At 48.0% G+C, this 13,676-nt stretch overlaps 1 protein-coding gene across 1 annotated transcript; it reads left to right on the top strand.

Moving 5' to 3' along the window:
• Positions 1-862: 862 nt before the first annotated feature.
• On the top strand, positions 863-13,449 carry LOC144893395 (uncharacterized). Its single transcript, XM_078783987.1, has 3 exons — positions 863-1,597; positions 1,751-1,985; positions 13,130-13,449. The coding sequence occupies exons 1-3, from the start codon at positions 863-865 to the stop codon at positions 13,447-13,449; spliced, it is 1,290 nt and encodes a 429-aa protein (XP_078640113.1).
• The last annotated feature ends 227 nt before the right edge of the window (positions 13,450-13,676 follow it).

Genomic DNA, 13,676 nt, shown 5'->3' with positions numbered 1-13,676 from the left:
TGAAAAGGCAATCCGTGTTCACCTCCTCATCGATGCAGCCATCTATCAACACATCATGAAACTTGCCTTCACTGAGGAGGAGCGTGGTGACATGAAGACCTTCATGGAGAAGGTGGCTGATGGGAAGATGGGAGCCAGACACTCAGACCCAGTAGTGCCAGTGTTTGAGCAAAGGTTTGAAGAAACCTTTAAATGACTCGCAAAAGGAGGAAGAACACCTGCACTCTGAGTGGAGTACCACCACATGGTAGATGTGATCAAGGTCTTTATCAGAACCAAGCGACTTGCAGACCACAATGGGCATCTGTCCTGCATTGTTACCAAGATGCTTCACATCTTTGCCGCTGCAGGCCATCATCAGTATGCCAAGGGCACACGGCTGTACTGTCAACTCATGAAGGAACTAGAAACTTTGCCTGCTTACAAAGACACCTTAGAACGTCTCACTGCCCACGGGAACCACGTTGTCCATTACTCAAGTCATGAGTGGTCCGGCACATGGTGTGACATTTGCATTGAGCAGACATTAATGAAGGCAGCCAAGTCACAAGGTGGACTGAGCAGAGGAAGAATGAGAAACAGTTTTTCTGGCCACAAATGCTGGGTGCTCACCCTCAGTCACCTGTCTGATGTCAACCGGCGGATGGAGGAGGACGTCAGTAAACATGTTCCAGTCCACAGAGACCTTGCCAAGACAGAGATGAAGCGAGATGCAGAGGCAGTTGAACTTGTCCTAAAATGGTTTGAGGAGATCAAGCCATTCGACAACGATAGAGACAAGGAGTTGCTCGTGTCTTTCTCAACAGGATTCACAAGCACTGGAGATGACGCAGTCAATGCTGAGAGAGCAGCTGAAGTTGGGATGGAGATGCAGATCAAGCTGGATGGACAGTCAGTGACGTCGACCATGGATGTCAAGTCAAAGATAAAAGCCCTGTCATCACTAAGAAAATTTCCCATGGTCAACGAGAAAAAGATTCACCTTGACTCACTAAAGTTGTTCAACCGACTGATCATTTTCGCCCAGCGGGATATGACAGTTGAGACAAGCTTACAGTATGAGCTGACTCCATTCCCATTGTCCCTGTTCAGCAACAAAGATCAGAAGATGAACAAGGCAAACAAGGCAGACTTTTCAAATACAAGCCTGAAGGCGTTAACTGATCCACTTGACTTGACTAACCAACCCTGCTGCACCCTCGTAATTGATGGCGGATGGCTTGTCTACATGGTGAAGTGGGAACAACGTCAGACCTGGCAGGAGATCGCCAACAGTTACCTGAGCTACGTGCAGTATCTGGGCCGCTGCTCCCAGAAGATCATTGTGGTCTTTGATGGCTACAGCAGATCACCAAAAGATCACGACCACATCCGGCGTACCAAGAATTCCTGCTGTAATCTCCAGATTCGACCGGATATGTCCAACTGGACCCCAAGAGCAAAGTTTCTGGACAACACTCATAACAAGAGTGAGCTCATCCACCTTCTCTCTTCAACCTTCCGAAAACATCACATCACTGTGGAGCAGTGTGACAATGATGCTGACACTTCAATTGTGAGAGAGGCATTGGCTGCTGCTTCAGATGGCTCTGTTGAGGTCAGTACCATTTGTGTCTTCAGTTAGTATAACTATTGGATGGAGCCCGGGGGGAGATGGGGTAATTTAAAAATAAGAGAATTCACACTGTTGAAAAGTTAAATCTGTTCTTGAACGGTTCATTATGCTTTGTACATGTTGTTATATTTTCAGGTGCGGGCAGAAGATGCAGACGTGCTGGTAATGCTGGTGCACCATAGCTCAGACAGCCACCATCCACTCTTCTTAACCACATCAAACGGCTCTTATGACGTCCGAAAGATCAAAGAATCTCTCTCCGAAACACAGAAGAGCTACCTGCTCTTCTGTCACGCCTTCACGGGGTGTGATACGGTTTCTGCAATCGCTGGTCATGGGAAAACAACTCTATTTATAACCACCTTTAGAGGCCATTTTTCCCCGCAAAGCAGGGATATATATAATACCATCTCTTACAGTTCCTCCTTTCTAAATTCCCTAAACTATCCAGAACTCCACCCCTCCTCCAGTGTCCTCAAACGTATTTTTGACTCGAAGGTCTCAAACTCATTTTGCAAAAAATGTTCGTTTCCCATGAATCGTACACTTTTCAAAATCCAATCTCACCCTTCCCCTCCAAATCCTCCCCATCACCCATCCCTCTCAAATCTCCCCCCTTGCCCCTTCCCTTCCCTTCCCTCGCAAAGCAGGGGTTGGCCTTTTTCGGGAACCATGGTTGTTGTTTTTTGGTTCCCTTTTTGAAGCAATGTTTTACGGCCGGATGCCCTTTCTGACGCCAACCCTTTTTGCCGCCTTTAACGACAACCAGGGAATTACCAGTGAACTGGTACTCAATTAGCCGACCTCGGAAGGATGACAGGCTGAGTCAACCCCCCTGGCGTTAATTCAGCGATCGACCGGGATTCGAACCCAGGATCCTAGGATCCTAAGCCGGCACCCTAGCCGCTAGCCCAACACCCAATCTATTTGCCAGGTAATAATGATAATACTACTATTACGTCGGCAAATAATACTAATACTAATAATAATAATAATTATAATCATTGTCATCATAGTATAAATGTTAAAAATAATAATTATTTTATTTCTGTTTTACATTATACTTTACTTGACATAGACCTGGTGCTTTTTTTTAGGTTTTGCGAAGGGGACGCGGCTGAGTACATCGACATCTTCCTTGACACAGAAGCCACCAAGGAAACAGTGATTCAGGCTGGTACTGCGATTTTCAAGTACATTTACCATGGACGAGATACTACATTGGGTGAAATTCGGTTCAACATGTTGTCAAGGAAGGCAGCGGCAGGAGTGATCAAACCAGAGACTCTACCTCCAACAGAGGGTGCAGCTGCACAACATTCACTCCGTGCCTACCTGCAGACCCGGGACTGGATCCTTCTACAGAGCATGTCTCTGAACCCCAGTGACTATGGATGGACAATAGGTGTGCATGGGTATGAGCCAGTTCCAACACTGGACCCCACGGCTCCTGAGGAGCTATTGCAGTTCACGAGCTGTAATTGTCATGGAGATTGCAGCAACCGGCGATGCAGCTGCAAGAAGAATGGGGTCACGTGCATCTCGGCCTGTGGAGTCTGTAATGGCATTACATGCAGAAACTGCAGTCATGATGTTGTTGAGTCTGAAGAACACATAGACAATGACTGTTGAAACTTCTGACATTGTGAATGAGAAATAACTCTTGAGTATTATATATATGTATGTGAAATAAAAGCTACTTTGTGTGTAAATGTAAAAGTGAAAATATAAATGTTAACAATCAACTCAGAATCATGAAAAACCCTTATTTGACCCCTCATAAGTTACTTAAGGGCCGATTAAAATTTTAAAAAATTCTCGAAAATAATTTTTCGGTACCCGAATTCAACAGCTTTTTTTCTGGGTTTCCCACGGAAGTTGAACTTCAACATTTTAACACATGTTATTACACACCTTTACAAACATATTGGTGAAGAAATTTTTTGGTAACAATTTAGTTAACAGATTTGTGAAATATCTCATAAAATGCCCTTACTAATATATATATATATATATATATATATATATATATATATATATATATATATATATATATATATATATATATTGTTGTGGATATGAGGATTGTGTTTTTTTATTGTGTTTTTTTAATTGCTTTATTGTGGACCCTCCCTTCCTCCAGTTGTGTATAAAGGTCAAAGGGCGTCCCGTAGTTAGGTCATATACAATCACGATTAGCCAATCATAGATTTCCTCCTTGTTGGTAGTTATTTCCTTATTCTGTGTATTAGGCTAAGGATTTGTCTTCCATTAATTGACACTCCATTGCACCGAATTCAAATAGATAGATCCCCTTTCATTCCCATTCCCAAAGCCTCAATTGCCAACTGCATTCACCACGACTCCATTAGCCAGGAGGTAGGCTTGGAGAAGAAGGGGGAGGAGCTGCCGAATCCTGGGCGTGCTGCCCATCGTCATCCTGGGTGGAGCCAGAGGGCCCGTGCCGACCAATCAGGGCCGAGGCGAGCTCACCGATGGGCGTGTTCTAGCGGCCGGCGGCTTGATCGCCGGCGGGGTTATAAAAAGTGCAGGGGAAGCCTTTGACACAAGTGTGAAACGAGAAGTGCGCCAGAGACGGCAGAGGAGTCCAAGTCCAGAAGTGCGAAATGAGAAGTGCGCCAGAGACGACAGAGGAGTCCAAGTCCAGAAGTGTGAAACCAGAAGTGCGCCAGAGACGGCAGAGGAGTCCAAGTCCAGAAGTGCGAAACCAGAAGTGCACCAGAGACGGCAGAGGAGTTCAAGTCCAGAAGTGCAAAACCAGAAGTGCGCCAGAGACGGCAGAGGAGTCCAAGGCCAGAAGTGCGAAACCAGAAGTGCGCCAGAGACGGCAGAGGAGTCCAAGTCCAGAAGTGAGAAACCAGAAGTGCGCCAGAGACGGCAGAGGAGTTCAAGTCCAGAAGTGCGAAACCAGAAGTGCGCCAGAGACGGCAGAGGAGTCCAAGTCCAGAAGTGCGAAAGGAGTTGCGCCAGGGATGGCAGATGAGCTTAGAGTCCACCACCACCACCAGCAGCTTGGAGTTCACCACCACCAGCTTTGAGACCACGCAGTTTCGACCCGCTGCGACGCGGGGGCCAGTTTGTGGTGGCATCGGTGGCCGTCGTGATCCCGCCCGACGTCCCGTGCAGGATCAAGCTCCAGCTCCGGTTCCCGTTGGACCTTCCTCTCATACCAGTCCTTCCATTCCTGCCTGCCATTTCCCCATTCGTGTGAGTTTGATTGTCGTCCGTTTTGTGTGTCTTGTCCTGGGTTAATTAAGACTGTAGGTAAGCTAGCATTGCACTGTCTCCTTGATTTCTTCTGTAAATTATTTTATTATCTTTCCTTCTTCCTTGGTTTCTTTGGTCCTGTACATAGTAATAAATTATATTCGTATTCCCTACTTCTTTCTTCCTCTTCTTCACATCCGTGTCGCCTTTGTCTTTTCCAAATTGAATATCTGTGGCACGATTTGGCCCACGTTTAAGGACTCGGGTCTTAGTCATTGTTAACGGTTCGGGCCCCGGCGCCATCCGCTCGGCAAATTAACATCTTATCCGCGGTCCATAACAATTGGTGTCTGGGAGTGAGATTCGGGTCCCGAACCAAATTTTTTATAACACAAAAAAAAAATTTGGGTCAAAATTTGGAGCAGCCGAAATTTTGTTATAACATCCCAAATTGAAAATCGTGCCATGGATAGTCAAGGCGGCGGGATGCCGGTGGGGGAACTAGAAGAGGGGTTAGGGGTAACCCAGGACCAGAGGGAGGAAATGGAGGAGGGCAATGGTGAGGTGGTTGAGGAGGTGTCATGTGCACAAAATGGCGCCCTCGCGCACGTGGTTACAGCGGCACCAAATTTCGCCGCACCCGCGACCGTAGCAGCGCCGCCGATGGATTGGGGCCTATTCATGCTACAAATGCGGGCCGTCATGGAAGAGAACAGGGGGCTGGGAGACCAAATTGGGGCAATGAGGGATGAAGCGAGGGGTACGAGTGAGCAATTGGGAGCAATGAGGGATGAAGCGAGGGGTACTAGTGAGCAATTGGGAGCAATGAGGGATGAAGCGAGGGGTACTAGTGAGCAATTAAGAGACGGGTTAAACAATATGGGAAATAAATTTGAGGGCTTAGACAATAAATTTGAGGGTTTAGACAATAAAATTGAGGATTTAGACAACGGGGTAAAAGAGGTAAAGAATGGGTTAACGGGGCTAGAAGATAAGATGGAAGGCAAATTGCCGGAGATAGGGGAGCAATCCGCCCGGGAAATCAAATGGATGGGGAACCAGATAGAGGAGGTGAAAGTCGGGTTAGAAGGTAAATTGGATGCTCAGAGGGATGAATTAGAACAAATGAGTGTGGCATCTACTAAAGAGATGGGAGAAATGGGAGAGGAGATCAGACGAGGTGTAAGCGAGGAGGTCTCGGGGGTACGCGAGGAGGTAAAGCGAGGTGAGAAGCGTATGGAGAAAGAGGTGAGAAATGGGACGGCAAAGTTACAAGGGGGCATAGAGGACCTGACGCAGGAGGTGGAACAGCTGACGGTGGGACAGACGGAGTTAGTGGAGCAGGTACAAAAGAACACTGCGGTACTAGGAGGGTTAAAGGTGACACAAAAAGAACTAAAAAATGACTTGATAGTGTTACATATTTATGTGAATGTATGTGAATTACCATTCAGGTCTTTGCTTATCCGTGTGTAGTATATTAAGTTGTTGTAGTTGTAGTTGTTGTGTAGTTGTTGTGGTTGGAGGGTCAGGAGCCCTTCTGAAAAAGTGGCCGGAAACGGAGGTGACCGGAAACGGAAGAGGAAAAGACACGAGGAAAAAAGGACGAGTATTCTTCTTCCTCGCCCGGCTCCGACGAAAGGTGGGATTGATTGAGCCGTGTGGAAAAGCGGAGTTCCCGAGCCTGTCTGGCGAGAGGAGTTACCGGGGCGGATACCTGCCCGGTGGACGTCAAACTGTCGTGTGGCCGTGCACCGACCCAGCGTTTGGTGCCGTCCGCGACACCGTCTAAAAAGACGCGTACGGGTCGCCCGTTGGGGCCTAACACGCCTGGCAAGCGGCGTGGGGCTTTTGGCTTGCTTTCCCGTACCCGCTCCGCGTGGCCACGAGGGGCTGTCGCCGGGGTGCCTGGTACGATACCTGCCCGGTGGAAACACGTCCACCCGGGGTTCGTTCAACCGCCCGAGTGCAGCGACGCCGACCATCATCTTGGTCAGGAGGGGCCCAGAGACATTGTGCGGGACCGAGACCAAAAGGGGGTCGTGAGTACTCACCGGGACACACATATATAAGATGGCCATCTTAATCATAGGGAATTGATTGTGGAGTGGGATCTGTTGATGGTTGTGTATTGTTGATTGCTCGGGGAAAATCTCCGCGGTTGTATCATTGAAATTGTATGGTATCATTACCATTGAAATATATCCTTGAACATCAGTTGTCTCTTGGGTGAAATTCATATGGATTGCGTGGCGAAAGTGCATATATAATACAGCTTTCTGGCGAAGTTCCTCTCACGGTCCGGGGGTCACCGAGACCAGGTATTCACCGAGGGGACCACGTAACAGAATTGGGGGCTCGTCCAAATTACGATTTGCGGTTTCGCAATTGGGTCTACGTCCGGGTTTTAAATTGTATAACATAATAAAATAATAATTTTTTATTAATTAAAATTTATTAATTAATTATTAATTGGTAATTTTTTTTTTGAGAAATTGGGGTAAAGTCTTGGGTGAAGGGTAACAGGTGTTAACGATAGGCACCATGGCGTTTGTGGCACAGAACTTTGTGGTAACCCCGAGTGAGGCACAGTTCCGAGCGTTGCTAAAGTCGGACCTCTTGAAATTGGCCAAACATTTTAACTTGGAGGTCCGAACTAATTTGAGGAAGGCAGAGTTGCAGGCCACGGTGATACAATCTATGGTGGGATTAGGAACATGGGACGACTTAGCCTGGGAGTGGCTACCCGAAGAACCAGAAGATGTTGAGCTCCGGAAACTGGAGTTGCAATTACGGAGCCAGGAACGGATTAAAGAAGAAGAAAGGAAAGCAGAAAAGGAAAGAGCAGAAGAAGAAAGGAAAGCAGAAAAGGAAAGAGCAGAAGAAGAAAGGAAAGCAGAAAAGGAAAGAGCAGAAGAAGAAAGGAAAGCAGAAGAGAGGAGAGAAGAGAAACAAGCAGAAGAAAGGATGAAAACAAGGGAACTCGAAGCAGAGGAGAGAAAAGCGGAAAGGGAATTAAAGGAACGTGACATGGAGCTTCAGCAAGAAATTAAATTCAAGGAGCTGGAGTTAATGAGAGAACGGGGAGAGGCACCACCCTTGCTGACGGGGTCGACACCTTACCAGAAAACCTGGGATGTGGGCAGACATGTGAGGCTGATTCCACCGTTCAGTGAAAAAGAAGTCGCGAAATTTTTTCCACACTTTGAGAAAGTGGCTCGACAATTAAACTGGCCGGAGGAGGCCTGGACCATGCTCGTGCAAAGTGTGCTGGTGGGGAAAGCTCAGGAAATTTATTCGGCGCTACCAATGGACCAATGTGCAGATTATGAGGTACTGAAGACGCACATCCTCAAAGCGTATGAGTTGGTTCCGGAAGCTTACAGGCAAAAATTCAGGAATGCCAGGAAGAGGGAGAGTGAGACCCATGTGGAGTTTGCCAGAGTGAAAGAAAACATGTTTGATCGGTGGTGTGAGTCAAAAGGAGTCGGGAAAGACTTCGAGACATTGCGGGACTTGATCCTGGTGGAGGAATTCCAGCAGTGTGTCCACGAGGACATCAAAGTGTACCTGCAGGAAAAGAAAGTACCAAAGTTGTGGGACGCAGCCACCATGGCAGATGATTATGCCTTAACCCACCGAATAGGGGTCCACGAACCTAACTCCTCGCCTAGATCTCCGCAGGGGAGGTGGGGAACAGCAGGTGCGGAGAACGACAATACATGGCGGCGGCCTCGAGAGGATTATGGGGACAACGCGGATACCCCACCTGTTCGAAGTCAGAGGGCTGCGGGCCCAAGACAAACGTATTTTTCAGGGGGCCCGAGGCAGACCACGAGTTTTTCCTCCGGGCCTACTTGCGCGTTTTGCAAGAAACCTGGACACTTGATGTCCAGTTGTTACCTCATGAAAAGGGACAACCCAGAGCGGAGTCCGACTATTACAACTCCGAATGCGATGGCTAGCGTAAGAAATCGCCATCAAAAGGGTTACCAACCATTTATTTCAGAGGGGTTTGTGTCACCGGATGGAGCCTCGACTAACCGGAGACCGGTTAGGATATTGAGGGACACAGGGGCCCATCAATCTTTAATGCTTGAAGTCATTTTGCCATGGTCCGAGGAGACGGCAACGGGGGATAGTGTTCGTTTACAGGGGATCGGAGGCGGTGTTAGTGCTCCCCTTCATGTCATCCAGTTGGAGTCCGATTTGGTGTCAGGACCGGTCACCGTCGGTTTACAAGCCACGCTTCCTGTAGAGGGTGTATCTGTGGTTATCGGGAATGATTTGGCCGGGGGTCAAGTTTATGGTAACCTGAGGGTTGGTAAAGAGCCCAGCAGGGAAAATAACACCACACCAGCTCGGGATGGCGACAAAAGTGCCAAGTTATTTGTAGGGGGACTGAACTTCAAAACAGAGGAAGAAGTTCTGACCTCTGTCTTCAACAGATATGGGCCGCTGGTGGAAGTGCGGTTGGTAAGAGACTGGGAAACGCAACAGTCAAGAGGGTTCGGCTTTGTCACGTTTGCCAGCACAAAAGACGCCAGAGAGGCAGAGAAGAATTGGAATGGCAAGGATTTGGAGGGTCGGACGATAACAGTAGGGAAGGCATTTCGTAGGCGTCGAGAGGTCTACAGGAGAGGACAACTGGGCGGTAGTTTTGGTGGTGGCCGCAATCAATATTATTATGGAGGCTCCCTGAGTTACGGCAGCTCCCGAAGGAAGGATTGTCAAAGTAGTGGCCGAGAAGGAGACCGCTATTCATGGGACTACAGGGACAAGCGGTCCCACCATAATTATTATTAGTGAAGTTCTGAGAAGTTGAAGCACTGAATGCGGCGGAGCCGCCGAGCCAAGATTCCTACACGGATTAACCGTGAACGCCGTTCCTAAAGGCGTCCATGTAGTGAACTTTCATGCACGGACTAACCGTGAACTCCCGTTCCTCAAGGCGCCCCTGTAGAGAACTTTCCTGCACAGACTAACCGTGAACTTCACGTTCCTAAAGGCATCCATGTAGTGAATACTCGGCTTGGCCTCCCGGAAAAAGTGCTATCGAGTTGCTTAACTTTGGATCTTTGATCAACCCCTTAACCTTCATTCACAAGAAACTGACGGTCAAAGTCAGAGGGTCATGAGATGGAGTTTGATTTGGCAAGGACAATGTCGTTGCTGGTGCTTAGTCCAGAGGGAGTAATCTGGAGGGGTTGTGGGGAAATTTTGGTTGCTTTATTTTTAAGTGATAACTGTGCCCGGGGGGAACTGATAATGTGGGGGGGTTGAGTTATCTGGTTTGTTTCTCCAAATTGGCCGGCAAAGAAAGTTTTCGCTGGGTTCAAACTTTCTTTCTTGAAGGGGGGGAGTGTTACATATTTATGTGAATGTATGTGAATTACCATTCAGGTCTTTGCTTATCCGTGTGTAGTATATTAAGTTGTTGTAGTTGTAGTTGTTGTGTAGTTGTTGTGGTTGGAGGGTCAGGAGCCCTTCTGAAAAAGTGGCCGGAAACGGAAGTGACCGGAAACGGAAGAGGAAAAGACACGAGGAAAAAAGGACGAGTATTCTTCTTCCTCGCCCGGCTCCGACGAAAGGTGGGATTGATTGAGCCGTGTGGAAAAGCGGCGTTCCCGAGCCTGTCTGGCGAGAGGAGTTACCGGGGCGGATACCTGCCCGGTGGACGTCAAACTGTCGTGTGGCCGTGCACCGACCCAGCGTTTGGCGCCGTCCGCGACACCGTCTAAAAAGACGCGTACGGGTCGCCCGTTGGGGCCTAACACGCCTGGCAAGCGGCGTGGGGCTTTTGGCTTGCTTTCCCGTACCCGCTCCGCGTGGCCATGAGGGGCTGTCGCCGGGGTGCCTGGTACGATACCTGCCCGGTGGAAACACGTCCACCCGGGGTTCGTTCAACCGCCCGAGTGCGGCGACGCCGACCATCATCTTGGTCAGGAGGGGCCCAGAGACATTGTGCGGGACCGAGACCAAAAGGGGGTCGTGAGTACTCACCGGGACACACATATATAAGATGGCCATCTTAATCATAGGGAATTGATTGTGGAGTGGGAACTGTTGATGGTTGTGTATTGTTGATTGCTCGGGGAAAATCTCCGCGGTTGTATCATTGAAATTGTACGGTATCATTACCATTGAAATATATCCTTGAACATCAGTTGTCTCTTGGGTGAAATTCATATGGATTGCGTGGCGAAAGCGCATATATAATACAGCTTTCTGGCGAAGTTCCTCTCACGGTCCGGGGGTCACTGAGACCAGGTATTCACCGAGGGGACCACGTAACAATAGCGACGAAGAGGGAATGCCAGATGGTACGTGAGGGACTGACAATGAGGTTGGACGAGGTGACGGAGGCAATGGAGACGAAGGACCGGGAGGTGAGGACGCACATAGAAACGGTCAAGGTGGCCTTAGAGGACGAAATTGAGGAGACGCACCGGGAAATAAAAGAGGTGAAGCATAAGTTAGAGGAAGTGGAAGAGGGGGTGAGTGAAATTAAGAAGAGACGGACGGAAACTAAGAGGGAGATAAGGGAGGAGGTGATGGAATATGTACAAGGTCGGTGCTCAAATCGTGATGGTGTGCTCGCTAACCAAATAAAGAGTTTGCAGGTGGCAAAGGAGGTGCGGAGATGATGTGCCAAGGTGAGTGGCGATATACGCGGAAATGTATATGGTGTGAGGGAAGATTCAGTCGGCTTGGGGGTTGGTTTGGACCCGGGTGTTTGTGAGAGGCCATTGGTGAAGTGTGCGACAGGTACGGTGTGCGAAGGAGGAGGTGTGCGAGAATGTCCGACTCTGGGGTGTGTGAGGAAAAAGTGCGCGCCGAGGTGTGAGTGTGCTGTCGAGAGTGAGTTGGTCGTAGCGCGTGTGCGAGGGGGCACATGGAAGCGCGTAGTGGGGAGTGTTACAGAGGATGTAACGGGAGAGAGTGCGCAAGAGGATGCGCGAGAAAGGTGTGTAACGGACGGGTGCATAAGGACAGAGTGCGCGGTCGAGAGTGAGGGTGAATGCGTGACCGAGTGAGGAGGTGAGAGTAGTAACAGTGACACGGAGCGTGAGTTGGTTGTGGCAGGTGAGAGAGGATGTAGGAGAAAGTGGTACAAAATGGACCCCTTGGGTCATATGGACCCCTTGGTATATTACACCAGCAGCTGCTGCCATCTTGTGGCTGTTCATGTTAAAACATTCCTTTGTGGATTAGCAGAAAGTAACAACATGGTGGCCATCCCTATCCAGTCTTGAACTCGAGCTGAACCATCCAACATTTTGACACCTACTAGGATCTATCGGTAGGTATGTGAGAAAATTGTGTTTGTGGTGACAGAGTGACTCATATTTCCTAGTGTTACTGCATGCTTTTAGAGTATAAGTCAGTCACTAAAATTGACCTTTGAAACATTCTGCCCAGTACATGTGGTTTCCAATGATGTCAGGTTTTCATGGAGGTCGTTCATGGGGCAAAACGGTCCATTTCCCTGGGGTAAAATGGCCCGTGGGGTACCATTTTACCCTTTAGTGGGCCATTTTACCCCATACATGTTTCTTATTTTTGTTACAAATATGTAGGCCTATGTATACATGTAGGCCTACCCTATATGTATGTATGTATGTATGTCTGTATGTATGTATGTATGCATGCTTGCATGCTGGCTGGCTGGCTGGCTGCATGCATGCATGTAACTTATACATATCTACTTATACCATGTCATTTTATGCACTGAAATATAAGTTCATCTATTGGGCAGGGTGCTTCATGATTGTTGTCTGCTTTAGTTAGTGCTGTTCTCACCAAGTCGGGTAATGAGGGTGAGGAATAAGGGATTATGGGTCATCAAAATGGTCACTGTTTGAATTTTGATTTTCTGTGGAAGTAAGATAGAAACATTGGACCTTACTCTCACAAAGGGGCAGGGTGATCTATCTATAATTCCACTAATCTCTGTGTGTATGTTTGTATGTTTGTTTGTTTGTATGTTTGTATGTTTGTATGTCTGTGACCGCTGTTTCTCGACAACCACGGGTCCGATATACTTTAAACTTGCCAGCCAGGGGGCCGAAAATGCTGTGAGACCCATTGGTAACACTCAAAGACATGCTGCTGTTCCAAGACCTGCTGTTGCAAGCACCAGTAGGGAGTTCATTTCACCCTTTCAAATCAGTCCCCCACCTAAGGCTACTCCTGCTAAGGGTAGGCCTACAACACGTCAATCAAAAAGGTCAATGTCAGAGCATTTAACATCAAGCCCATACAAGAAACGACTTGCTGATGCAGCTGAAGAAAAGAAAAGACAGGAAGCACAGAAGGCAGAGAAGGCAAAGCAGAGAGCTGAAAAAAAACCTCAGAAGCAAAAGAAAGTTGCAGAAAAGCCAAAAAAGAAGATAGTGAAGGGTAAACGGGCTATATTTACGGCACCAGAAGAATCTAGCGAGTCTGAGGATGATGATGGAACAATGTGCTTATTCTGCCGGGAAAGTTATAGTGTGATAGGAGAAGGATGGATAAAGTGCACAGTCTGTCGTCTTTGGGCCCATGATGGTTGTGCAGGTGTGGATGAAGAAGATGTGAATTTCATCTGTGACTTTTGTGCCTAATTATGTGCATAATCTCACCTTGTAGTCTGTAATTTTTCACAATAAATATTATTTCAGGTTCAAAGTGTTTTGATTGGTGACTCTGAGGGTAATTATTATGTTTTTCAATGGGGTGACCATATTACCCCACGGGGTGACCATATTACCCCACGGGGTGACCATATTGCCCCATATGTGGGGGCCATTTTGCCCAACGTGGTGTACAAAATGGCCCACTTAGCACATTT

This window comes from Myxine glutinosa, chromosome 8, assembly GCF_964187855.1.
Source record: "Myxine glutinosa chromosome 8, kmMyxGlut1.1, whole genome shotgun sequence".
In the NCBI taxonomy this organism is placed as follows: domain Eukaryota; kingdom Metazoa; phylum Chordata; class Myxini; order Myxiniformes; family Myxinidae; genus Myxine; species Myxine glutinosa.
The sequence above is the reverse complement of the archived record's forward strand: the minus strand, read 5'-3'. Positions and strand labels throughout refer to the sequence as shown.